At 37.0% G+C, this 27,996-nt stretch overlaps 1 protein-coding gene across 4 annotated transcripts; it reads right to left on the bottom strand.

Moving 5' to 3' along the window:
* Positions 1–161: 161 nt before the first annotated feature.
* On the bottom strand, positions 162–27,911 carry ZNF570 (zinc finger protein 570). Of its 4 annotated transcripts, none has more exons than XM_082367372.1 (5): positions 22,834–27,909; positions 21,884–21,958; positions 18,011–18,137; positions 17,586–17,681; positions 162–5,141 (listed from the first exon to the last, which is right to left on the bottom strand). In XM_082367372.1, exons 2-5 carry the CDS (start codon positions 21,914–21,916, stop codon positions 3,787–3,789), a joined length of 1,611 nt encoding a protein of 536 aa, XP_082223498.1. In that variant the 5' UTR covers positions 21,917–21,958; positions 22,834–27,909; the 3' UTR covers positions 162–3,786. The 4 variants fall into 4 exon arrangements, with proteins under 4 accessions (XP_082223498.1, XP_082223499.1, XP_082223500.1 ...); XM_082367373.1 differs by having other exon boundaries at positions 22,736–22,847; XM_082367374.1 differs by lacking the exon at positions 17,586–17,681 and having other exon boundaries at positions 22,834–27,911.
* Positions 27,912–27,996: the final 85 nt, after the last annotated feature.

The raw sequence follows: 27,996 nt of genomic DNA, 5'->3' as shown, positions 1-27,996 counted from the left end.
CACACTGATGAATGGATAAATAAAATGTGGCATAACCATAAAGTGGAATATTTGGGGCAATAAAAGGGAATGAAGTTCTTACCATATGATTCAGTAATTGGGTTCCTTGGTATTTACCCAAAGGATTTGAAAACTTATGTACACACAAAAACCTGCACATAGATGTTTAGAGCAGCTTTATTCATAACTGCCAAAACTTGGAAGCAACAAAGATGTCTTTTGGCGGGTGAATGAATAAACAAACTGTGGTACATCCTGCCAATGGAATATTATTCAGTGCTAAGAAGAAATTAGTTATCAAGTTATGCAAAGACATGAAAGAAATTTAAATTCATATTACTAAGTGAAAGCAGTCAGTCTGAAAAGGCTACATATAGTATGATATCAACTACATAACATTCTGGAAAAGGCAAAATGAAGGACACAACAAAAAATTTATTGTTGCCAGTGGTTAGTGGGCAGGGATAAGTAAATGGAACACAGGGAATTTCGGGGCAGTGAAACTACTCTGTATATTATAATGGTGGATTTGTGTCATCATAACGTTATCCAAACACATACAATAAACAATACCAAGAGTAAACTCTAATGTAAACTCTGGACTTTGGGTGATAATATGCCAATGTAGGTTCATCACCTGTAACAAATGTACCACTCTAGTAGGGAATGTTGATAATGGGGGAAGCTAAGCCTGTGTGGGGTTGGGGGTCATATGAAAAAATCTCTTTACCTTTCACTCAATTTTGATGTGAACCTAAAACTTCTCTAAAACATAAAGTCTATTTTTTTAAAAGGAGAATGAAGTACTGATACATGCTACAACATGGATTTTGAAAACATTATGCTAATGGAAAGAAGTCAGTCATAAAACACAACATATTGTATAATTCCACTTATGTCCAGGATAGTCAAATTCATAGAAGCAGATAGTAGATTAGCGGTTGCCAGGTCCTGGAGTGGTTGGGGGGAAATAGCGAGTGATTGTTAATCATATTGATGATAAAATGTAGTACACATGAATGGTAACTCTGTGAGGTGATGGATATGTTAATTAGCTTGATTGTGGTAATCATTTCACAGTGTGTAAATATATGAAAACAATATGTTGTACACCTTAAATATATATAATTTTAATTTGTCAATCCTACCTCAATAAAGCTGGGGGGAAAAAGGAATGATGGGGAAAGAAAAATGCAGTAAGTAAGCTATAAAAAAAACTCTCAGCGTAAAAATATAGTCATTCTCAAAACTCTGATGCCTGGAAAGATAGTCACCAAATTGTTAACAGTGATTGCATCTGGAAGGCAATTGTATACGAGCTTCTTTCTGAAGAAAATGGTGACTATGGATTGGATGAATGGTGAATATGGCATGCCTGAGGTATAGTGAAGGAATAACTGACAAAAGCAAACATTACTTAAATGTTTTTTTAATTATGAAATAGTTTAAACATATAGAAAGATACAGAGAATAAAAACCCACAACCAGCTTTATCAATTTAGAATAACTGGCCAGTTATTTTTTAAAGATATTAATGATTAAAAGATACCTCCCTTTGCATCCTTTCCTCAATCTCATTTTTCTCCCTCCCCAGAGGTCATCACAACTTGATGATTATTTCCATAAATGTTATTACACTATTTCCATATGGTATTTAGCCATAAAAAATATAGTGTTGATTTGCATGTTTTCCAACTTTATATAAATAAGTGGAACCATATCATACAAAATACCCTCTAGTTCCATTTCAATATTGTTTCTGAGATGTATCCATATTGATAAAAGTACCTCTAGTTCATTAATTTCAATTCTAACTTACTTAAACGCTAATGATTGTTTTGCTTACCCTAAACTTTTCATTTTCACAAACAACATTGAAGTGGGTCTTCATGTACATCTCCCTGAACACATAAGGAGAGGCTCTGTAGAGGTATAAGTGTGGAATTGTTGGGTCAAAGAGTATCCACATCTTCAACTTTACTAGATATTGATAAATTATTTTTAAAAAACTATTTTCAACTGCACTGTATGAATATGCCTATTGCTCCACGTCTTCCCAGTAATAGGTACTGTGATGCTTTTGTTAATGTGATGATTTTGAAATAGTTCATTGTGGTTTTATTTTTTTCCCTTACTGCCGTGATGTACATTGTCAATTATTTTACTACTCCCAAATCCATCCTTCCTCTACTGGTGTAAACCATCTTTATCATATGCAAAATTTCTACAAATAGATTAGATTCGATAATTTTGTTTCTTTAGAATTCACACTTCATAGATGAATTTCAAAACAAAGCTGTGACATTAAAGGGCAAAAAGGCCCATTGAGGAATTTTGGTTGGAACTGCAGTGAAGTTGTAAATTAGGAGTAACTGATAACTTTGTTATTTTGAGTCTCTTCAGCCTAGGCTATATAATACCCTTCAATTTATTTTATTGTTCTTCAGTTTTCTGGGCCTAGAAAATCTATTGTTTTAACTCCATGAGGACATGGTCTTTGTATTGATCATCTTATCTCCTCATGTCTAAATCAGTGTGTGGCAAACAGTAGTTACTCAAAATTCACTGAATGAATGAAAGTATATATATGCATGTGTGTATATATATAAATGTCGTCAAACTACATTTGACTAGTTTTCTTCCCTCAGTCCCCTTTTGGTTTCAATTTTATAATCACTTGATAAAAATTTATAAACTTTATACTTTTTCTATGGTATGAAACAGTTTAAATGCTTTTGAAATCACCTAGATTCACCCATACAATTACCTGGGACTGATGTCTTTTTATTCTACAGTATAAATTTCTGTTTATTGGGTTTTTGGAGTTAATTGCCATACTCTCTGTTCTTTTCTTGATCTAAATATAAGTTCTGTATTTTTCTCAGTGAATCATTTTCTTTAGTTTATCCAATTGTTTCTTTAGAAACCTAAAACTGGTTGTGTTATAGTTCTACTACTTTTGTCTGTATCAATTACTCACCTAGAGTACAAACACTCCCACATATATTCTAAAGTTTTTAGGTTTCCCCAGTTCTGACCTGCTGCTTCCCACGGATGTTCTGCTTTGTCCACTAAGGAATCTTGTTTTAGCTGTAAGGATTAAATGAGTTAATATATGTTGAGTATGTAGAACAGTGCCTGGTGCATAGTAGGCACTCAATGCATGTTAGCTATTATTATTAAATTGAATATCTGCTATATTTGATGCACTATGTTAAGTACTTTGCATGCAAATTTCTTACTTTAATATGCACCAATCTACAATAGACACTATTTCATTTAATACTCACATTTCTACAATACAGTATCCTTTATTATCCCTATTTTAAGAATTAAAGAAAACCCTGAGGCTTAGATAAGTCAAGCCAGTTACTCAAAATCACACAATGCTACAGTAGTGGTAGAGCTATGATTTTCCAGAATCTAAGCTCTTAGTCCTGGGAAGTGCCTACTGCCCAGAGAGACTGGAATAAAATAAGGCTGAAAGGTATCTAAGAACCAGATAATGAAGCTCCTCATAGACAGTTTTAAAGACTGTGAATGCTAGCTTAAGAACAACAGCAAGCCAAAAAAACTTAACTGGAGGCAGTGATGTGTGTATTCTTACACTTGAAAAAGATCAGTTTGGGTGCATGGTGGGAAATGAATTTAAGGGGACCAAAAGTTGATACAGGAAAACCTGTTAGAAAGCTATAGAGTGATCCAGGTGAGATGAATCTTAGACTAGGATGACAACATTAGAGATGGAGAAAAGAGTATAAATTCCAGAAGTATTTTTGAGATAGTCTACAGGACTTGGTGATTGACTGGATTGGGTGGTGACAGTGACTCCCCAAGATGGATTCTCTGATGATGAGCAAGGTGTGCATGCTGCCTGAAGGTTTTCTTGCATTCCTTACATTCATAGGGTCTCTCTCCAGTATGGATTCTCTGATGTTGGGCAAGGGATCCACAGTAACTAAAAGCCTTTCCACAAACATTACATTCGTAAGGCTTCTCTCCAGTATGAACTCTCTGATGTTGAGTAAGGGATGAATCATTGCTAAAAGCCTTCCCACATTTAATACATTCATAGGGTTTCTCTCCAGTATGAACTCTCTGATGTTGAGCAAGGTAGGCAATCTGGCTAAATGCTTTCCTACATTGCTGACACTTATAAGGTTTTTCTCCAGTATGAATTCTCTGATGTTGAGCAAGGTGTGAATTCTGGCTGAAAGCCTTCCCACATTCCTTACATTCATAGGGTCTCTCTCCAGTATGTATTCTCTGATGTACAGTAAGGTATGCACGAAGGCTAAATGCTTTCCCACAGACATTACATTCATAAGGTTTCTCACCAGTATGAACTCTCTGGTGTTGAGCAATAGATGATCTATTGCTAAATGCTTTCCCACATTCAATACATTCATAGGGTTTCTCTCCAGTATGAACTCTCTGATGTTGAGCAAGATAAGCAAACTGGCTGAACGCTTTCCTACACACTTTGCATTCATAAGGTTTTTCTCCAGTATGAACTCTCAGATGTTGAACTAGGTGTGCATTCTGACTGAAGGCTTTCCTACATTCCTTACATTCATAGGGTTTCTCTCCAGTATGAATCCTCTGATGTTGAACAAGATTTGATCTCTGGCTGAAGGCTTTCCCACATTCTATACATTTATAGGGTTTCTCTCCGGTATGAATTCTTTGATGAAGAGTAAGGGATGAGCTCTGACTGAAGACTTTCCCACAGTCATTACATTTCAAAAGTTTCTTCTCTGTATAGATACTCTTGGGCTTAATAGCCATTAATTTTTTTTTAAAGCTTTTATGTGTGTTATGTTTATGTACTTTCTCCTCTTTGGGGATTATCTGTTGTGTATGAAGTAGTGTGCTGGGATGGAAACGTCCCCAAGTTTTGTTATATTCTTGTCCTCTTTCATCAACAGGGGCTTCTTCATGAGTGATTGTCTTTTCCTTGAAACATGCCTTCTGATTCACTGGTTGCCTCTCAAAGTGGCCCTCACATTTCCATTCTTCTTTCAAACTGGAGTACTCAAGGCCACAGCTTGTAAGTGTTTCTATTACTTTCTGAGATGATCGCACTTCATAAATGTCCTGCTTTGGGGTTAACTCTTCAGTCTCACACACAGATTCCCAGTCTGAAAAATAATAAGAAAAAAAATGTCTACTCTATTATGTACCAGAAGGTACATTTATGAAAGTAGTTCTGAAGTGTGTAAGAACAGAAACTGAAAATAGGTCATAGAGAAACTTGAGGAGGAATGATTAGAATTATAAGAAGATCAATAAGGTAAATCTCAGGTCAAGAAGGATTTATGTAGGTGATTGGACTCAGTTATAATTTTATGCATGTATGAATAATACAGGAACGGAAATAATCTCCATTTTTATAGTTACTTCTTTCAAGAACATTCATTGAACCTTGTACCAGGTACTGTTCTATATGCTTTCATATTGGAGTAAACGAAGATCCTTACCTTCATGGATCTTATGTTCTTGGGGGAGACAGAAAATAAATGCTAAATAAGTAAATTTTATTGTATGTTAGAAGGTACTAAGTGCTATAGAAAAAGAAAAGCAGGGTAAGAGAGCTCAGGAGTGTTGGTGAAGTCAAAGGTAGGAATCATTAATAAGTTAACATTAAAGCAGGACTTCCCTGGTGGCACAGTGGTTAAGAATCCGCCTGCCAATGCAGGGGACACGGGTTTGATCCCTGGTCCAGGAAGATCCCACAAGCCGTGGAGCAACTAAGCCCGTGCGTCACAACTACTGAGCCCACATGCCACAACTACTGAAGCCTGTGCGCCTAGAGCCCATGCTCCACAACAAGAGAAGCCACCACAATGAGTAGCCCATGCACTGCAACAAAGAGTAGCCTCAACTCGCCACAACTAGAGAAAGCCCGCATGCAGCAATGAAGACCCAACTCAGCCCAAAACAAACAAACAAACAAAAAATTAAAGCAAAGATTTGAAGGAAGTGAAAAAGTTAATTACTTAGATATTTAAAGAAAGAACATTCTGGGCAAAAGAAACAGGCTAAAAGTAGAAAAGCATGTTTGGTTTGTTTGAGGAATAGCAAGAAGGCCAGTGTGGCTGGAGAGGACTGAGTAGTAGGAGATGAAGTCAGGGGGTAAAGGATAATCAGATTATTAAAGCTTTATAGGCCACCTAAGAAATTTGGTTTTACTCTGAGTGAGATAGAGAGCCACTGAAGTGGTATGAGTACAGAAGTGATATCTAGTTATGATTTAATGAAAATACTGGAAGGTGGAGAGCAAGGGGAGAAGGAAGGGGACCTACTATTGTAGCAATCAGTGTGAGAAATGATAATGATTCAGACCAGAGAGATATCAGTGGAGGTATACAGAGGTGGTCAGATTCTAGGTATATTTTATAGGAAAAGCCAGGAGGATATACTGACAGATTGGATATAGAATGTAACAGAAAGAGATGAGACAAGCATGTCTTCAAAATTCATGGTCTGAACAATGGAAGGATGGAATAGCCATCAACATTGATGGGAAAGGCTATGAGTACAGCAAGCTTAGGTAGTGAGGTATAGAAGATCCAGAGTTCAGATTTAAACATCATAAACTTAATATGTCTTTTAGACTTTGAAATGGAAATGTTGAGAAGGCAGATGGACACATGAGACTAAGTTTAAGGTAGAGGTCTACGATAAGGGGTTGATATCCAAAATATATAAATAGCTCATACAACTCAATGTCAAAAAAACAAACAACTTGATTAAAAAATGTGCAGAAGAGCTTCTTTTCCAAAGAAGACATACAGATGGCCAACAGGCACATGAAAAGATGTTCAACATCACTAACCATCAGAGAAATGCAAATCAAAACCACAGTGAGATATCACCTCACACCTGTCAGAATGGCTGTCATCAAAAAGACCACAAATAAAAAACGTTGGTGAGGATGTGGAAAAAAGTGAACCCTCCTACACCGCTGGTGGGAATGTAAATTGGTGCAGCCACTGTGGAAAACAGTACAGAGGTTCCTCAGAAAACTAAAACCAGAACTACCATATGATCCAGCAATACCACTCCTGGGTATGTATCCAAAGAAAATGAAAACACTAATAAAAAAGATATATGCACCCCAATATTCAGAGCAGCATTATTTACAGTAGCCAAGATATGGAAGCAACCCAAGTATCCATCAACAGATGAACGGATAAAGATGTGGTATATATATACTGATACAACAGAATACTACTCAGTCATAAAAAAGAATGAAATTTTGCCATTTGCAACAACATGGATGGACCTGGAGGGTATTATGCTTAGTGATAAGTCAGACAGAGAAAGACAAATACTGTATGTTATCACTTATATGAGGAATCTAAAAAATAAAACAAACAAATGAATATAACAAAACAGAAACAGACTCACAGATACAGAGAACAAACTAGTAGTTACCAGTGAGGAGAGGGAAGCAGGGAGAGGCAAGGTAGGGGTAGAGGATTTAGAGGTACAAACTACTATGTATAAAATAAATAAGCTACAAGGATATATTGTACAGCACAGGGAATAGAGCCAATATTTTATAATTATATAAATGGAGTATAATCTATAAAATTAAAAAAAAATTTTAATGTATTTATTTATTTAGTTTTGGCTGCATTGGGTCTTTGTTGCTGCACGCGGGCTTTCTCTAGTTGTGGTGAGTGGGGGCTACTCTTCGTTGCAGCATGTGGGCTTCTCGTTGTGGTGGCTTCTCTTGTTGCGGAACACGGGCTCTAGGCGCGTGGGCTTCAGTAGTTGTGGCACGCGGGCTCAGGAGTTGTGGCTTGCGGGCTCTAGAGCGCAGGCTCAGTAGTAGTGGTGCACGGGTTTAGTTGCTCTGTAGCATGTGGGATCTTCCCGGACCAGGGCTGAAACCCGTGTTCCCTGCATTGGCAGGAGGATTCTTAACCACTGCGCCACCAGGGAACCTCCTCTATAAAATTTTTTAATCACTATGCTGTACACCTGAAACTAATATAATACTGTAAATCAACTATAATTCAGAAAAAAAAAAGATAGAAGTCTGGACTAGAGATTTTTTAATTGGGAGTTGCCAGCATATAGATGGTATTTAAAGAGACTAAATTACTAAGAGAATGAGTGTAGACAGAAGAGAAAGGAGCGAGGAGTGAACCCTGGAGCACTCCAACATTAAGATATTCAGGAAAAGAGAAGAAACCCAAAGAGATTAAGAAGGACAAATGTAAGCAAGAAAAAATCAGGGCTGAGAACATTAATACCACATGATATTAAAGGTTATAATAAAAATCAACTTGTTCAATGCTTTATACTGAAAAAGTATAAAATATACTTTCACAATAATATACACAGTTTGGAATATATTATTAAGAAATGTCACAAAGGGGATTCCCTGGCAGTCCAGTGGTTAAAGACTCCATGCTTTAACTGCCAAGGGCACAGGTTCAATCCCTGGTCAGGGAACTAAGATTCCCCAAGCCGTGTGGTGTGGCCCCCCCGCCAAAAAGACAGCTAGTAATAATAACCATTAATAAAAATTATCTTTCTTTATATACAAAGTATACATTGGGGCTTGCAAAACACCACATATGAATAATTAGATAAATAAAAGAAGAGAATATAGAATAGAATATAAAAGCTATGTGGGAAATTACTGTACTATTTACACTTCTTTTTTTCAAATAAGAATATTATTTTGCAATTTTAGAATCAATTTTAAAAAGCAATAGAAGAAAGCATAAAGAAAATAATTAATCTCAGAAGATATCTTTAACATTGATAACAACAACAACAATGAAGAAGGAAAAAACCCTAGAAATAAACTTTATAAGAAAAGAACAAAAGCTTTACAATTCTAATGATGGACCACCCCAAAAGATTTGAATAAAGGGAGAAGATGCACACTTTGCTTTTGTATATGAGGAATCAACAATGTAAAGCCACAAAGTCTGACTAAATTTACCTATTATGTCCATTCAATTACAGTCAGAGCCTATTGTGATTTCTTGAAAGAACTGTGCAATAAAGAATTTGGCAGGCCTTTGTCCCTATTTCCCAGGAGGTAACCTCTAAGCCATCTAAACTCCTGGAAGGAGTGTCTTTGTTATTCATGGTGAGCCCCTTGGACTACACCTGATAGTTAATACTAATAAGGTGACTCATGATGAGCCCCTAGATAGTTTTTGCTAACAAGATAGATGACTCAGGTTGGAGGCTAACCATGCTGGAAAGACGAACCATATGATTAAAGGGTTGGAGCTCTGAGCCACCATGATATCAGTCTGACTTTTGGGAAAGGAAGGAAGGCTGGAGATTGAGTCATGCTGGGTAATGATTCACTCAATCATGCCTACATAATGAAACAAAACAAAACAAACTCTGGACACTGAAGCTTGTGAGAGCTTCCCTGGTTGGTAATATTCTTTTGAATACTGAGATGCCTGGTGGGCCCTTAGGACAACAGAAACTTCACATTTGCAACTCTCCCCGCCCTCACCCTTGGTGTCTCTCCTTTTGGCTAGTTCTGATTTGTAGTCTTTGTTACAGTAAAGCTGTAATCATAATATAGCTCTTGCCCTGAGTTCTGTGAGTCATTCTAGTGAATCATTAAAACTGAGGGTGACTGTAGGCACTCCCAAACATGTAGCCAGTGGGTCAGAAATGAGGGTGGCCTTGAGGATCCCCTAACTTGCAGCTGGTGTTTGAAATAAGTACAATCTTGTGGAATGCTGTCCTCTCGGATTTTGCAGTTTGGCAAACTCACTGCAAGAATTTTTTTTTTTTTTTTTTTTAGGGAATTCCCTGGCAGTCCAGTGGTTAGGACTTGGCACTTTCACTGCGTTGGGACCGGGTTCAATCCCTGGTTGGGGAACTAAGGTCCCACAAGCTGTGTGGCATGGCCAAAAAAACAAAAACAAAAACACCATGAATAAAAAAAAATTTTTTTTTTAAATCCTAACATTCATCAAGAAAATAAACATGAATCCAGGATAGACTATATGTTAGCCGTAAAACAAGTCTTAATAAATTTCAAAAGATTGAAATCAAATTAACTATCTTTTTTAATCATAATGGAATGAAACTAGAAATCAATAGCAAAATAAAAATTGGAAAATCCACACATATGTGGAAGTTAAACAACACACACTTAAACAACCAATGGGTCGAAGAAGAAATCACAGAAGAGTTTAAAAATATCTTAAGACAAATGAAAATAAAAATATGACATACCAAAATTTATGGGATGCATCAGAAGCGGTGCTAAGAGGGAAATTTATAGCTGTGAAAGTTTACATCACAAAAGAAGAAAGATCTCAAATCAACAATATTAACAAACTAGAAAAAGAGCAAACTAAGCCAAATCTAGAAGAAAGAAGAAGATAATAAAGATTCAAGCAGAGATAAACCAGATAGAGAATTAAGAAAGCAAAAGAAAGAATCAACTAAACCAAGAGTTGTTTTTTCAATAAGATCAACAAAACTGATGAACCTTTAATAAGACTGACTAAGAAAAAAGAGCAATTCAACTAAAGTCAGAAATGACTCTAGCCAGAGCAATTAGGCAAGAAAAACAAATAAAAAAACCTCCAAATTAGAAAGGAAGAAATGAAATTGTTTGTTTGTAGACAACATGATCTTACATGTAGAAATCCTAAACACTCCACAAAAGAAAAACAAACATCTGTTATAACTAATAAACAAATTCCACACAGTAGCAGAATACAAAGTCAACACACACAAATCAGTTGCATTTCTATACACTAACAATGAACAATCTGAAAAGAAAATTAAGAAAACAACTCCATTTACAATAGCATCAAAAAAGAATAAAATATTTAGGAATTAATCAAGAATGTGAAAGACTTCTACAATGAAAATTACAGAACATTACTGAAAGAAATTAAAGATATAAAAAAATGGAGACATCCTGTGTTCATGGATTAGAAGTTAATACTGTTAAGATGTCCAAACTACGCAAAACTATCTAGAGATTCAATGCAATACCTATCAAAATCCCAATGCTTTTTCCAGAAATAGAAAAATTGATCCAAAAATTCATATGTAATCTCAATGGACCCTGAATAGTCAAAAGAATCTTGAAAAGGAAGAAGAAAGTTGGAGGTCTCACACTTCCTGGTTTCAAAACTTATTACAGGGCTTCCCTGGTGGTGCAGTGGTTGAGAATCTGCCTGCCAATGCAGGGGACACGGGTTCGAGCCCTGGTCTGGGAAGATCCCACATGCCGCCGAGCAACTAGGCCCATGAGCCACAACTACTGAGCCTGCGTGTCTGGAGCCTGTGCTCCGCAACGGGAGAGGCCGCGACAGTGAGAGGCCCACGCACCGCGATGAAGAGTGGCCCCTGCTCGCTGCAATTGGAGAAAGCCCTCGCACAGAAACGAAGACCCAACACAGCCAAAAATAAATAAATAAATAAATTTATAAAAAAACTTATTACAAAGATACAGTACTCAAAACAGTGTGGTGTGACATAAAGATAGATATATATACCTATGGAATAGAAAACAGAGAGCTCAGAAATAAACCCTCACATACATGGTCAAATGATTTTTCACAAGCATGCCAAGACCATTCCATGGAGAAAGGACAGGCTTTTCAATAAATGGTGCTGGAAAAATTAAATATCCACATGCAAAACAAAGAAGTTGTTACACCATATACAAAAATTAACCCCAAATGGATCAAAGACTTAAACCTAAAACTTAAAACTAAAATAATCTTAGAAGGAAACATAGGGAAAAATCTTCATGACATTATATTCGGCCATGATTTCTTGGTTATGATACCAAAAGCACAGGCAAGAAAAAAGTAGACAAATTTGAGTTCATGAAAATTAAAGACTTCTGTGCATCAAAGGACATAATCAACAGAGTGAAAAGGCAACCCACGGTAGGAATGGGAGAAAATATTTACAAATCATGTATCTGAAAAGGGGTTAATATCCAGAGTACATAAAGAACTCCTAAAACTCAACAAGAACACAATTAGATTATCAGACTGGACAAAAAAATGTTGAGCTATATACTGTTCACAAAAAAAAAACACATAGAAAGTAAGAGAGTAAAGGGGTGGGACAAACTAAACTAAGGAAATATTAACAAAAGAAGGCTAATATAGTTATATTAATATTAAGCTAAATAGTTAAGGGAAGAATCATCACTAGATTTAAAGAGTAACAATAATATAAGAATTCTCCAGAAAGATAATCATTCTGGGATTACCAGAAAGATAATCCCCCAAACATATCACCTTATAAAATACTTTCAAAATAATGCTCAAAGAGAATTTTTTAAAAAATCAATACACAGAAGAATTGACCAGCACAATTAATGAGCTTAATCCAATGAACATATATCAAATGCTGTACTCCACAAGCAGCAAACAGACATTCTCCAGAACACACAGTATATTTACCAAAATTAACCCCTAAGATGTAAAAGAGGTTTCAAAGTATTTCAAAGAATGCATGTTAACTAGACCATATCCTCCAATCACAATGTAGTTAAACCAAACAAAAAACTTCAATTTGCAACTTAAAGCTTCCAAATAATTCAGTCAAGAAAAAAATCAATGGAAATTAGAAAATGCTAAGATATACAATGATAACAAAAATATTACATATCAAAACATGTGAACTATATTCCTAATATAGTCTTAAATGCTTATAATAGAAAAGAGAAAGCGTCAAAAACACTGAATTATCTAAGTTTAAAAGCCAGCAAAAAAGAGAGAGAGAGAAAATAGCATAAAAAATTTAGGAGAAATAAAATAGTAGAGGAGAAATACATGAAAACATTTTAAAGATAAATTAGAGAGGATCAGTGAAGTAAAAAATGTCTGAAAACATTAATAAGTTGAAAGATTTGTTTCTCCCTTTTTAGAAGGAAAAAGAGGTCATAATTACATATACTACCAACTTCAGATAAGAGAAAATAATGAATAACTTTATCTAATAAATTTGAAAACTTACATGAGAATTATAAATTTTTAGAAAAAATACCATAACTCCATGACTATAGGAGGAATAAAAAACACAAAATCTTATAATAGAAATTGAATTATTAGTTTAAGTTCTTTTCACACACAAAAAATCCCAGGCCAAGATGAACAAAGTTCTACCAAATATTCAAAAGACAAATTTTTAAAATTTTACCCAAATTCTTCTAAGGAAGAAAAAGAGGAATACTCACCAACAGAGTTTATGAAACTTGGACCACCCTGATTCCAAAATCTGACAAGAAGAGTACATGAAGGGAAAAACTGAAGGCCAACCTCACTGACAAACATAGATGCAAAAAAACTAAATAAAATTTTGGCAAATAGCAGCTAGCAATGAATGGAAAAGATCAAGATGGGTTTGTCTCAGGAATACAAGATTGGTTCAACGTTAAAAATGTCGTATGTAATTCACTACATAAACAGATGAAAAAGTAAAAATCATCTAATCATCTACAGTTACAGAAAGACATTAAAACTCAAAAGCTTTATACAATCAAAACTCTAGCAAACAGTAATGAAAGGGTATCTACCAGAAACATTTAAACATCAGAGTTATTGATTACAAAATATTAAAGCACTTTCATTGAGACCAGAAGTTGATAAAAATGCCTGCTATCACTACTTTGGTTCATACCATATTGGTGATCTAAGACAGGGTAACAGAAAAAAGAAATTAAGGGTATAAGAATTTAAAATGAAGGAACTGCCATTATTCACAGACATGCCCGCCCACAGAAAAAGCCAAGGAAATCTAAAAATTACTAGTATTAATGGGAGAGCTTGGCAATGTTGCTGGATATAAGGTCAAAGTACAAAAGTTAACTTTATTTCTATGTATGAGCAACAAATTGAAAACACAGACAACATTTAACACAGGAACAAAATTAAAATGCCTAGGAATTAATCTAATAGAAGATGTGCATGGCCTTTATGGAGAAAATTATAAAACACATTTGAAGGAAATTTAAAGACCTAAGTAAATGGAGAGATAAACTATGTTCACAAATTTTAAAAAATTCCAAAATTGATATATAGAATAAAATTTGAACCAAAAGCCAATAGCTTTTTGTTGTTTTCTAGTGGAAATTGACCTAAACTTTAGTTATATGGCCAAAGGGCAAACAAGAAATTCTGAAGAACATAAACAAGGTATAGGACTTACCCTAACAGATATTGAAGTATTACATTAAAATATTTAAGATAGTGTGGTACTGGCGTAAGAAAACAGAGATCAATGGAATGGAACAGAGCTCAAAATCAGACCCATAAATATACTATAACCTGATATATTAAGAGGTAACATTCAGAACAATAAGCAAAGAGAGCTCATTTCTTCAGTAAATGTCTGGGACGTTTGGTTTTAGAAATTAAATACTTACTTCAATCTCAAAAATCAATTTCAATTGGATTATGGCCCTAAATGTAAAAGGAAAATCTTTAGAAGACAATTTGAGAACACCCATATGACTTCAGAATATAGAAAGGTTTCTTAAAACAAAATATCAAAATCAAAAACATAAGCTACACAAATCAAAACCACGAGATATCATCTCATACATTTCACAATGGCTATCATTAAAAAGACCACAAATAACAAATGTGAAGAAAAGGGAACCCTCTTGCACTGTTGGTGGGAATGTAAATTGGTGCAGCCACTATGGAAAACAGTACAGAGGTTCCTCAGAAAACTAAAAATAGAACTACCATATGATCCAGCAATTCCACTCCTGGGTACATATCCGAAGAAAACAAAAACACTTATTCAAAAAGATACATACACCCCAATGTTCATAGCAGCATTATTTACAATAGCCAAGATATGGAAGCAATCTAAGTGTCCATTAACAGACGAATGGATAAAGATGTGACATATATACCTATATATATATGTATGTATGTGAATATATATAATGGAATACTACTTAGTCACAAAAAAAGAATGAAATTTTGCCATTTGCAACAACATGGATGGACCTGGAGGGAATTAGGCTTAGTGATAAGTTAGACAGAGAAAGACAAATACTGTATGTTATCACTTATATGTGGAATCTAAAGAATAAAACAAACAAATGAACATAACAAAACAGAAACAGACTCACAGATACAGAGAATGAACTAGTGGTTACCAGTACAAAGAAGGTATGGGGGAGGGGCAGGATAATGGTAGGGGGTTAAGAGGTACAAACTACTATGTATAAAATAAATAAGTGGGAATTCCCTGGTGGCCCAGTGGCTAAGACTTGGTGCTTTCACTGCAGTGGGCCTGGGTTCGATCCCTGGTCAGGGAACTAAGATCCCACAAGCCGCATGGCACAGCAAAAAATAAATAAATAAATAAGCAACAAGGATATATTGTATAGCACAGGGAATATAGCCAATATTTTATAATAACTTTAAATAGAGTATAGTCTATAAAAATATCAAATCACTATGTTGTACACCTGAAACTAATATGATATTGTAAATCAACTATACTTCATAAAAAATATATATATTCCCAAAACTGAACAAAGGACTTGAGCAGGCACTTCACAGAAGAGGAAATCAAAATGGCCATTTATATATATAAAAAGATGCCAAATTTTTTTAGTAATCAAGGAAATTCAGATGACAAGTATAAGGAGATAATACTTCATACCCGTCAAATTTGCAAAAAATTTAAAAATTTGTCAATTCTGAATGTGGAGCAATGAATACTCTTACACACAGCTGTTAGAAATGTAAATTAGTACAAGTAATCTGGAAAGTAAAATAGCATTATGCAGTAAATTCCTGGTTATATTCTCTACATGAACTCCAGCATATGTACACCATCAGTCATGTATAATAAGGTTCATAGCAGTAACATTTATAATAACATAAAACTGAAACAACTCAAATGCCCTTCAATGGATAAATTGTGATTTTTCACAGTGGACTACATTACATTTCAACACGAAAAAAAAAAAAATTCAATGAAAAATAGTTATTAAAATCAACATGGAATATAATATATAATATATATAATATATATAATATATAATTTTGAGTTGAAAAAAGTCAGAATTATCTGTACACTATATTTCCAATATATTTCCATGTATAAAAAATTGAAAATATGCAAATATAAGTATTTTGTTTAGGGCTATATGGCACCAACAATAAAGAAAAGTCAAGAAATGATAAGCAAAATTGTAGGATAATGGTTACCCTAGTGAGTGGTAGAGATGGTCCAAGAGTAGAGAGTGACATATCACTAGGCAGGGGCCCTTGAGGACCTAAAATGGCATTGACAATCTTTTATATCCTAAGTTAAGAAGCAGGTATATTTTTTGTTATATTATTACCTAAAGTACATATTTAGTCTAATATATTTATGTGTGTATGATTTATTTAATAATAAAAATTAATAAATAAAATTTAGCCACGTATTCTTTGATACTACAGTTCCATATCAAAATTTTTCCTTAGAAAACTGAACATGAACATAAAAGATTGGGGAGAGGTAGTGGAAGGGGTGGGAATGAGTTGGGGAGTAGTGTTGACAGAGATGTTTACAATGACCCTAATTTTCTTCTGAACTTTAAGTCCTTCATTTTACTTTAATGCTTCCTATGCCTATCTGAAAATCCTTCCTACACCACAGAGCTAACCCCTCAAATGTTTTCTAGCTTCTGACCTTTTTTTTTTGGTCTCACCACACCACATGCAGGATCTTAGTTCCCTGACCAGGGATCGAACCCACGCCCCCTGCAGTGGAAGCGAGGAGTCTTAACCACTGGACCATCAGGGAAGTCCCTGACCTGTGTTTTTGTTAAAGACCATCTTCCCAACTAAGCAGACTCCTCTCTCACCTCTCTCTGAGCTTCCTTCATGTCAGCTTTCTTTTCATGTGTGCCATTTTCAGTCATATTTTATCTCTGCTACAAGCCTATCAACTATTTGATTATTTACATAAATGTATAATACCCTAGCATCTTGCAAGTACTCTGTTTAAAGTACAAATTCAATAAATGTTGATTAAAGGAATGAATGAACTGACCATTAAGAGAAAAATGAGGCATTTAGAGATAAACTACTCCTATTATAATACTAGCAGCTAACAGCTTTTGAGCTCATAATATGAGATAGGAACTGTTGAAAGCACCTTAAAAATATTATCCCATTTTACAGATGACAAAACAAAGGCACAGAGAGGTTAAGTAACTTGCCCAAAGTTCCAATGCATGTAAGTGTCAGGATTTGAACTTGTTACTTCAGTTACAGCTGTTTGTAGTTCATCAAAAGTTCAAAAGTTCATCAGATTAGGAAAAGATTTTTTTAAAGACTGGAAGAGGTTTATGAGACTGGGAAGGAAGGGGACTCAGAGAATAAATAAGAGGGGGCAAAATGTGAAAGGAGAGACAGTTTAGAATATCAACTTTGGGAGAACACACTAAAAGGACTCAAGTTTCTACTAAGACCTAGGACATTTGAGAGGAACATGCCAACGACAAAGAAGAGTGAAGAGGTGTGATACCTTTGAGTCAAGCTGGGCTGTCACCTGCAAAGGTTTTTGCCTGCCTATTCCTCTTCACTCACCTGAGCACAAGGCTTTTGTCAGCTCTCTCTTTACCATCCAGGGCTCCTTCCCTTGTTCCAACAATAATATCACACTTGGTTTAGAAAAGCAAAGTCCTGCATATAAGAAACAGAATTTGGTCATGCTGTAGATATCCCAGAACTCACATCCAATTCTTTGATCATCAGGGAAGAGGGAGCTTGCAGTAAGCCAGAGAAAACTGTGATAAGGACATGTATTCAAAGGACAGGGAAGCTGAAGCTTCCAACACAGATTAATAATAGACCTGTTCACTGCCAACTCCACAAATATTAACCCGTTACTTTGGCACAGGCAGCAGACTTTCAGCCAAGCACTACAGATGCTATCCAAAAATTCACAACAATGGTGGTAGCAAAGTGCCCCTTATGAGTATAAGCTCAATTTTACAAGAAGATATTCTTACCCAGTGATACCAAGATCCTGTAGTTCTCCAACATCACATTACTGTACAGATGCCTCTGAGAAGAATTCAGACAATCCCACTCCTCTCGGGAGAAGTCTACAGCCACATCTCTGAAGGTCACCAACTCCTGAAATGAAATAAATAAATGAAGTGAAACAACCTCATCTCTTCCCATACTCGCCTCATTCATTCTGCCGCAGGCGCACAGGGCTCTCCCATATATTACATCCTCAAATATGTCAAGAATGTTCCCCCTCAGGGCTTTTGTACTTCTCAGATCGTTCTGTATATAAAAAAAGCAATGCTCTTACCCCAGTTCCCTATTCCCCTAACCCTCCTTATTTTTCTCCATGGTACTTAATTATTTTGTTATTTATTGTCTGCTCCTCACCTCCATTAAAATGTAAAGTCCATGAGGGCAGAGTATGTTTTTGTTTTGGTCACTGCTATATCCCAGTTATAGAACAGTATCCGGCACACATGAGGCATTCAGATATTTGCTGAATAAACTGAATTAATGAATGAATGGTTTGCAAAGTTCAAGAAGCTATAAGAGGATCAAAAATGAGACCATAAAGTGCTTGCTGTATCTCTGAAAATTGTTCTAGAACAAGCAAAACAAATGATCAATTCCATTAAAATTCAAATACTTTTATAGAGAGTACTTAAAATTTTGTGTAAAGAAATGAGTGTTCCACTCATAATACTGTTTTTGCTTATAGGGGCTGAGCAAAGTTCTTAAAAACTTGGAGCTATGCTATGATTCAGCTGGATTCCAGGTTTCTATAATGTGACCACCTGATGAAAACTAACATACATTATGTGTTGTGGGGATGGATACACACACACACATACACACTCATAAATTTTTTTCTTTTTTTACAAAATTAGAAGAGGTGAATCTGTCAAAGCAAGATTTTTAATTGGGCATTTGATACAATTTTGTCATAGTTAAAAAAACTGTCTCTACAAAATAAAAATTCTTAAAGTGTTTTTTCAACACACAGTAACTTTTTTTCTTATTTAATTATATTAAGTAGTTTGTGAATTTCTCCCTCTCTGCCCTAGCAATAACATCCTTCATATACTGCAGAAACGCTCCTGTTAAAAGTTTGGTTCATGTGGTATACATGCTTCCAAAAATGTTTTCCTTAGCTTACATAAATATGTATAATAAATGTATAAATTTTTTATATACAACATACACATTTTTTCACTGATTCTTTAAGTTAATTTATACAGTCAATGAAAATAATTACAATGTCAACATAAGGAGCTTAAACTCTAACCTTAAAATATTTGACCTCTAACAAAGAACCTCTTAAAATATTTGAAATCTAACCAAATACTTGGTTTCAAAATCCATTCATAATTATAATCAAACCAGTCTAAAGAAAGTCAACAGTTCCCTTAACCTTTTTGCCTTACAGAAACATGATTCCCAGCGGAGAAGACAACTTTCCCTGAAGCCCTGTCATGTGGTGACTGTCTTATTTCTCACATCCCTTGTACTACAGCACGTGGAGGTGAGGTAGGTGACCTCTTTGCTCCTAACACTTGTTTCCATACCATTGCCCCACCCTCTTCCCTAAAATATACCTAGTTTTCAACCTCATGAAATCAGGCTATGTCACTATCACTTCTTGTTTCCATTATCTACCAATTCCTGGTAGATACAAATTCTCTGGCATTAGTTGAACACTTTAGCATCTGGCTCACTGTTCTCTCTCCAATGCTACTCCCATCAAACATAAGCTTTGGTCATTTCAATATCCATATAAATAACCCTCCCAACAGCCTGGCCTCTCAGTTCTCTGACCCCATCTTCTCCAATAAGCCTGTCTTCCACACTTCTACAGTCGCTCACTTCATGATCATGCCCTAGACCTTGTCGTTACCAATTAGTACAAAACCCTCCATAAGCTCAACTCTCCCACTCTCACTTCCACCTCCTATATTCCAGTTTTTTCCCTCTGGTACCCCAATTAGGATAATTCTTCGACCCCATTAGAACCTACAAATCATTGATCTCACCACGTTTTCACTGTTCTTCACCCCCACATACCCTCACTTCCTAGAACAACCATTTGTTATAATCACCCCCATGCATATACCCTCAACTGCCCGGCCCCCTCTCACTTAACTATACTCACCTGGTTAAACCACAGCCATCACTCAGCATACTCTGTTTCTGTACCCTGCACAGCTGAACTTTGCTAGAGAAACCATGCTAATTGGTCTCACTTTAAATTCATGATCACTAACTTCCAGGGGGCCAAAATGATACATTTCTACCTACCTACATGATACATTTCTCTAGTCCATTCATTTCCCCCACCCTCCTAAATGACCATTTGATACTTTCTTCTCTCTCTTCAATCTTCAATACCTCCTCCCCCATCCTTACTCTCAGCTAAGGATCTTGCTTTGTCTCACTGAAAAAACAAAAGCCATTTTAAGAGAATTTCCACAAATTCCCACAACATCTACACATCTACTTGCATCTGGCCCATAAACTCTAACTTGATCCTATTACTATAAATGAACAGCCCACTTTCCTAGCAAAGGCCAAACCCCTCCACTTGTATCCCAGACCTCAGCTGCTCTCAGCTACGCAAGCACAGTGTTCCAGCAATTCCCTCCTCTCTCCTCTTCATCTTCAATTTCCCTTTCTATTGAATCTTTAACATCAGCCCACAGACATATACCCATCTGTAAAAAACCTTGTTGACTACAGTTTCTCCTTCAGTTACCACTCATTTCTCTTCTTCCCTTACAGCTAAACTATTTTAAAGAGTTGTCTATACTTTCCATTGTTTCTCTCCCTGATGTGAAGAGGAATGACACAATATGACATACGTAACAGGATCACTTTGGCTGCTGTGTTGGGGATAGACTAAAGACAGTTAGGGTGTAAGTAGAGGGACAAGTTAGAAGAGCATAGCAATAATCCAGGTGAGAGATGTTGGTTTATACCAGAATGGAAACTGGTGGTAGTAATAAGTGGTCAGATTTTGGATATATTTTGAAGGCAGGACAAACAGAATTTCCTAATGGAAGACTTTTAGCTTGAACATCTTAGATGGGGAAGTATGTAAGAGTTTTCTAATTGATTTTCCTGTTTCTATCCTTGTCCCATTCAGTTTATTTTCAATAGCAGCCAGAGTGATCCTATTAAATGGGAATCAGATCATGCCACTCCTATGCTCCCAAACTTCCAATGGCTCATTTCACTCAGTTTGAGACATCTAAATTTGAGGTATCCATTCCACAACCAAATGAAGATGCTGAGTAGGTAGTTGGATATATGAGTCTGGATTTCTGGGCTGTATACAATTTGGTAGTTGTTGGCATATAGATGGTATATAAAGCTGTGAAACAGGGTGAGATCAACAAAGGAGTGAGTGTAGATAGAGCAGAAAAGAAGACTAGGATTAAGCCTCCTTAGTTAATAGGTGCTTAGCAAAAATTTGTTGAATGAATGAACATTTGGACAGAGACCAGAATGAAGACGTTGGTCTGTATCTGGGGGAACAGCATTCTAGGCAGAGGGAACAGTAAGTGCAAGGCCATGAGTTAAGAATGTACTCAAATCACTACAAGGAAGCTAGTGTAGCTGGAACCGAGTGAGTGAAATACAGAGTGAGAAAAATTAGATGAGGTCAGAGGGTTAGCCAGGGACCAGTTTATGTAGGGCCTTGCAGGCCAAGGCAAGGACTTCAACATTTATCCAGAAGCAGGTGGGAATCCATTGGAGGGTTTTAAGAAGTGACATGATTGGTCACCCAGAAAAGTTTCAGCAGAAGGAAAATTAATGTCTGCTTGTTTTGAAAAGCAGGAAAATATTTCAGGAAAGAGAAAACACCAGCTCACCTGGTACGTGGCTTTAAGAAGTCCAACAGCCATTCTTTCCTCCCCTTGACTCTTCTCTTGGGAAATGGCAGTGTCCTTAGATGAGTGAGATGGGGAAGAGAACATGAGAAACTAGGCTTTCCTTGCAGCATCCAGAATCACTAGCCTAGAATTTTTTGCTTCTCTTTCCTCTGTTGCACCCTTCCCTCCAATAGAGAGAAGGCAGAATGGAGACCTAGAAATCTGCTTGCATACAATTTAACCTGTGCCTAAATCACTTCCTAATTTATTATTTTAACAAGAGATTTTCTAGATTTTTACAAATAAAAACTCCAAGTAATGTAATCATTTGCATAAAGACACACAGCTAATAAATAACAGCACCGAGATCAAATAAAGGTCTTTCTGACTCCACTTTCCTTCTCCTCTCCAGTAGATCAGTGGTTCTGAAACTTGGTGGCACACTGGCATCACCTGGTTAGCTTTAATAGATACTGGTGGCACAGAGTCTCACTCAGCGCCCCCCCCCGGCAAAAAAAAAAAAAAAAAACACAACATACACACACCCACAGATTCTTAAAAACTACAGCGCCAACCACCATCTTACACAGATCACAGCGGCCACGGGTACGGGCAGTTTCACACCGTCACCCTCTCCCATAGCCCCCAGCCTCAAATACTAGGGTATCACAACCGGTGATCTCACACTCCAGTCACAAAGAGGCCGAGGATACAGGAACAACGGGAGACAGAGAGTACCCTCCCGCCCCCGCTCACAGTCTCGCCCTCTGTGGCACCAACCATCGACTCACTCGCACCCACAGTCACACAGATACGATGTGTACAGGCACATCGGGTGACAGGCTCACGCACCGTAAGCTCTCAACCCCGTCTCACACGAAGAGTCACACAGAAGGCCCGGGGACCGACGTCAGGGTGACCCACAGGCCGCTCCTCAACCCACTTCCTACCTGCAGAACTGAAGTACCGGAAGACCAGGTCCAAGCCCGGAAAACTCGGGTAACCTCCTCTCGGGCCCACCTCCTGCCCTGAATCTGAGGGAACCCAGCCTCCGCGGGCCCGGAAAGAAGCTACCTGGCCTCCGGAGGACACAAAGGGGCAGCGGGCCCAGTGCTCGCGGGGGCCACTGGGAAATGTAGTCCTGACCAGAAAAAGGCTCGGCACCCGGGAGTTCAACTGCCACAGCTCAGCTCCTCTGGGGGTTCGTAACACCGCCCCCTCTGCCCCGGCTCTTGCCACGCCGACCTCTCCCTGGCCTTGCAGAAGGAGCCTGGAAGTCCCGATGATTCCTCTCAGCTCCGAGCCTGGGTCTGCCACAGAGACTGGCCGAGCGTCACACTAGACGGTCTGGGATTGAAGTGCGCAGGCACAGGGTTTCGGTTCACCTCTCTAAGCAACGCAGCAGAGAATTACAAGCCTTGGGCTAGTCGCAGGGGGCCGGGTGGTGTGTGGGCGCGCGCTAGTGCGCTCGCGTCTACACAAAGTGCGTGAAAAGTGAGTTCCTCTCTTTGAGCTGGGGAACCTGAAAAAAGTGTGTGGTGTGTGGTGGGCAGTTGGGAGCGGAGTGCGCAGGTGCATTATGCTTCCACCCAGTCCCGCCTTCCCTAGGGCGTTCCTAGGGAATGGTTTACCTTGAAGGCAGGAGGGGAGGGGTCAGGGTAGAGAGTGTCATCCTTTGCATATGGTTCCTGTGTTTGTGATTTAGTGATGGTGGATGTGACTGTGTCCCCTCTTCCTAAAATGGCTCCTATGTCGGGTATCTTCAAAGTTCCCTCCGTTCAGATACAAATGTCTCATCTCCAAGAGGGCTTCCCTGATTACACTTCTCCCCTGACACTCCACGGCTCCTTAACCTGACTCTATACCCCCTTAGAACAACAGTGATTATATTTTAAGTTTTTATTTGTTTAAGTTTCTGTCACCTGACTGATTTTGTGAGTTAGTGCACCACCCTTTGGTTCTGTCATTGTGTGTGTGTTTCTGTGAGAGTAACTATGCAAAACTCTGTGTGTTGGAGTGAGCATGGTGCATTTCTGTGACCATGTGTGTTATTGTGTTATTGTGTGTGACATTTGTGATGTTAACTGTCAGAATGTGCTATGATAGAAAGTGACTGACTGGTAGAGAGTGGAGTAGGACTGTGGTATGATAGTGTGTATGGCAGACCGTAAGGATTATACTAATGGATGTAGGTTTGTGTGAAGAATTCTGCCGTGTGGTATCCGATTAGAAAGCACCTACTGTGTGCCAGATGCTATTTGAGGTGCTGGGATAGACACAGAGAAAATAAGCTTTAAAAAATGGTGGGGCTTCCCTGGTGGCACAGTGGTTGGGAGTCTGCCTGCCAATGCAGGGGACACGGGTTCGAGACCTGGTCTGGGAAGATCCCACATGCCGCGGAGCGACTGGGCCCGTGAGCCACAACTGCTGAGCCTACGCGTCTGGAGCCTGTGCTCCGCAACAGGAGAGGCCGCGACAGTGAGAGGCCCGCGCACCGCGATGAAGAGTGGCCCCCGCTCGCCACAACTAGGGAAGGCCCTCGCACAGAAACGAAGACCCAACACAGCCAAAAATAAATAAATTAATTAATTAATTTTTAAAAATTGTTAAAAAAAAATGGTGAATAGGGCTTCCCTGGTGGCGCAGTGGTTGAGAGTCTGCCTGCCGATGCAGGGGACACGGGTTCGAGCCCTGGTCTGGGAGGATCCCACATGCCGCGGAGCAACTAGGCCCGTGAGCCACAACTACTGAGCCTGCGCATCTGGAGCCTGTGCTCCGCAACGGGAGAGGCCACGATAGTGAGAGGCCCGTGCACCGCGATGAAGAGTGGCCCCCGCTTGCCACAACTGGAGAAAGCCCTCACACAGAAATGAAGACCCAACACAGCCAAAAATAAATAAATAAATAAATCATTTTAAAAAATGGTGAATAAAATATTAGTGAGTGGAAGGGGAAATTCAAGAGACCTATTATATGTGTATTTGGATAACAAATAGATATCTGGATCTACACAAATGAGTGAAGAGCACCAGAGATGGTAATTACAGGGTTAACACATAATACTATTTTCTTATTATATAATTATTGCCAAAATACAAATTACTGTTTAAGCAAGAATGAAAACAATGTAGTTAAGGGTATCTATATTATTAATATATATGTTAACAAATATAGAAGCAAATTGTATGACGACAATAGTACAAATGCCAGGAGAAGAGAAGTGCGTGGAAATAAACTAATGTAAAGGTTCCAATATTCTATGGGAAGTAATATAATATCACTTGAATGGACACTGTGTTAAGTGAAAGATGTACATGCTAAGCCCTAAAGCAACCACTTAACTAACAAAACAAAGAGTTATTGCTATTATCCAACAAGGGAGATAAAATGGAATCATAAAAATTACTCAGTTAATCCAAAAGAAGTCAGAAAGAGGAGAAGGGAACAAATTACAGATGGGAAACAAATTGAAAGATAGAAGGTTTATATCAATAATCAGATTAAATATAAATGATCTGAACATCCCAATTAAGAGGGACTGAGTATCAGATCGGATAAAAAAGCACAACTCAACTATATGCTGCCTATGAGAAATTCACTTTAAATATAACTATACCAATAGGTTAAAAGTACAAGGATGGAAAAAGATATACCATGCTAATGCTGTGTAAAGAAAGCTGGAATGACCTTGGATTTGGCAGTGGGTTCTTAGATATGACACCTAGAGCACAAGCAGCCGAAGAAAAAATAGATAAATTGGACTTCATCAAAATTAAAAACTTTCGTGCATCAAATGACATCATCAAGAAGGTGAAAAGACATCCCACAGAATGGTGAAAATACTTGTAAATCATATATCCGATAAGGGTTTAATACCCAGAATATATAACGAACTCCTAAAGCTCAACAACAAAAGGACAACCCAATTCAAAAAGTGAGCAAAGACTTGAATATATATTTCTGCAAAGAAGATATATAAATGGCCAATAAACACATAAAAAGACTAAACATCATTAGTAATTAGGGAAATGCAAATAAAGCTATGAGATACCACTTTATACCTACTAGGATGGGTATTTTCAAAATAACTGAAAATAACACATGTTAGTGAGGATGTGCAGAACTTGTAACCCTTGTACAGTTATGGTGAAAATATAAAATGGTATAGCTTGGCAATTCCTCAAAAAGTTTAGCATAGAATTACCATGTGACCCAGCAATTATGCTCCTAGGTATATATCCAAAGGAACTGAAAGCAGGGACTTGAACAGATACTTGTATTCCAGTGTTTATTGAAGTATTATTCAAAATAGCCAAAAGGTGGAAAAAACATGAATGGATAAACAAAGTGTACTATACACATACAATGGAATATTATTCAGCCATAAAAAGGAATAAAGTTCTGACACATACAACATGAATGAAGCTTGAAAAATTTATGCAAAGTGAAATAACTCATATGCAAAAGGACAAATATTGTATAATTCTGCTTATATGAAATATTTGGATTAGGCAAATTCATAGAGAAAGAAAATAGATTAGAGGTTACTGCGGGGAGGGAGGAATTGGGAATTGTTGCTTAGTGGTTACAAAGTTTCTGTTTGGGTTGATGAAAAGTTTTGGAAATAGATAGTGGTGATGATTGCACAACATTTTGAATGTACTTAATGCCACTGAATTGTACACTTAAAAATTGTTAAAATGGCAAATTTTATGTTATGTATTTTACAATAATACAAAAATGTAATAATGTAGTATACCAAAAATCATTGAATTAAATACACTTTAAATGGGTGAATTATATGGTATGTAAATTACATCTCAATAAAACTGTTAAAAAAAAGAAAGCTGGAGTGGATATAAATATCTACAAAGTAGGTTTCAGAGCAAAAAATATTACAGAGATAAAGAAGATCATTTCATAATAATAAAGTGGTCAGTTCATCAATAGAAAATAACAATTGTAAATGTTCATGCACCTAATAATAGCATCAAAATACATGAAACAAAAACTGATAAAACTGGAAGGAGAAAGAGATAAATCCACTATTACAAGTCAGAGATTCCAGTAATACTCTCAGTAATCGCTAGAACAAGTAGACAGAAAATCAGTTAAAACATAGAAGATTTGAAAAACACTGTCATTTGAACTAATTGATATTTGCAGAGCACTACAACCAACAACAGCAAAAAATACTAATTTTTTTCAAGGCACATGGAACATTTCCAAAAATAAAACGTATTCTGGGCCACAAAACACGCCTCTTTCCACAATGGAATTAAATTAGAAATCAGTAACTGAAAGATATCTGGATAATTATTGAATATTTTATTTGGAAATGTACACATGTCTAAATAACACATGGATTAAAAAAGAAATCAAAAAGGAAGTTAGAAAGTATGTTGAACTGAAAGAAAATGAAAACATATTACATAGCAATTATGAGATGCCACTGAAACTGTTCAAGGGGAAATTTCTAGAAACTAGATGTCTATATTAACAAAAAACAAAGGTCTCAAATCAATGACTTCATCTTCCACTTTAAGAAACCAGAAAAAGAAGAGCAAATTAAACACAATGTAAGCAAAACAAAGGAAATAATAAATAGAGCAGAAATCAATGAAATAGAAAGCAGAAAAATAAAGAAAAATCAATGGAACCAAAAGTTAGTTATTTGAGATTAATAAAAATGATAAAACTGTAGCAAGACTGGTCAGGAAAGAAATGGAGATATATCAGGAATGAGAGAAGTGACATCACTACAGATTCTACAAACGTTAAAAGGATGACAAAGTACAGCATAGAAACTTTAATCCAATATATTAAACAACTTAGGTGAAATAGATTTCTTGACAGACACAAACTATCAAACCTTACTAAAGAATAAATAATTAACCTGAATAGCCCTATATTTATAAAATAAATTGAATTTGGAATTAAAAACCTTCCTACAGGGACTTCCCTGGTGGTCCGGTGGTAAAGAAGCTGCCTTACAATGCAGGGGATGTGGGTTCGATCCCTGGTCAGGGAACTAAGATCCCACATGCCGCAGGGCAACTAAGATCCCACATGCCGCAGGGCAACTAAGCAACTATTTATTTATTTATGGCTGT

Source organism: Balaenoptera borealis, assembly GCF_965194805.1.
Source record: "Balaenoptera borealis genome assembly, chromosome: 19".
Classification (NCBI taxonomy): Eukaryota; Metazoa; Chordata; class Mammalia; order Artiodactyla; family Balaenopteridae; genus Balaenoptera; species Balaenoptera borealis.
This window is presented reverse-complemented; position numbering and strand designations above follow the sequence as displayed.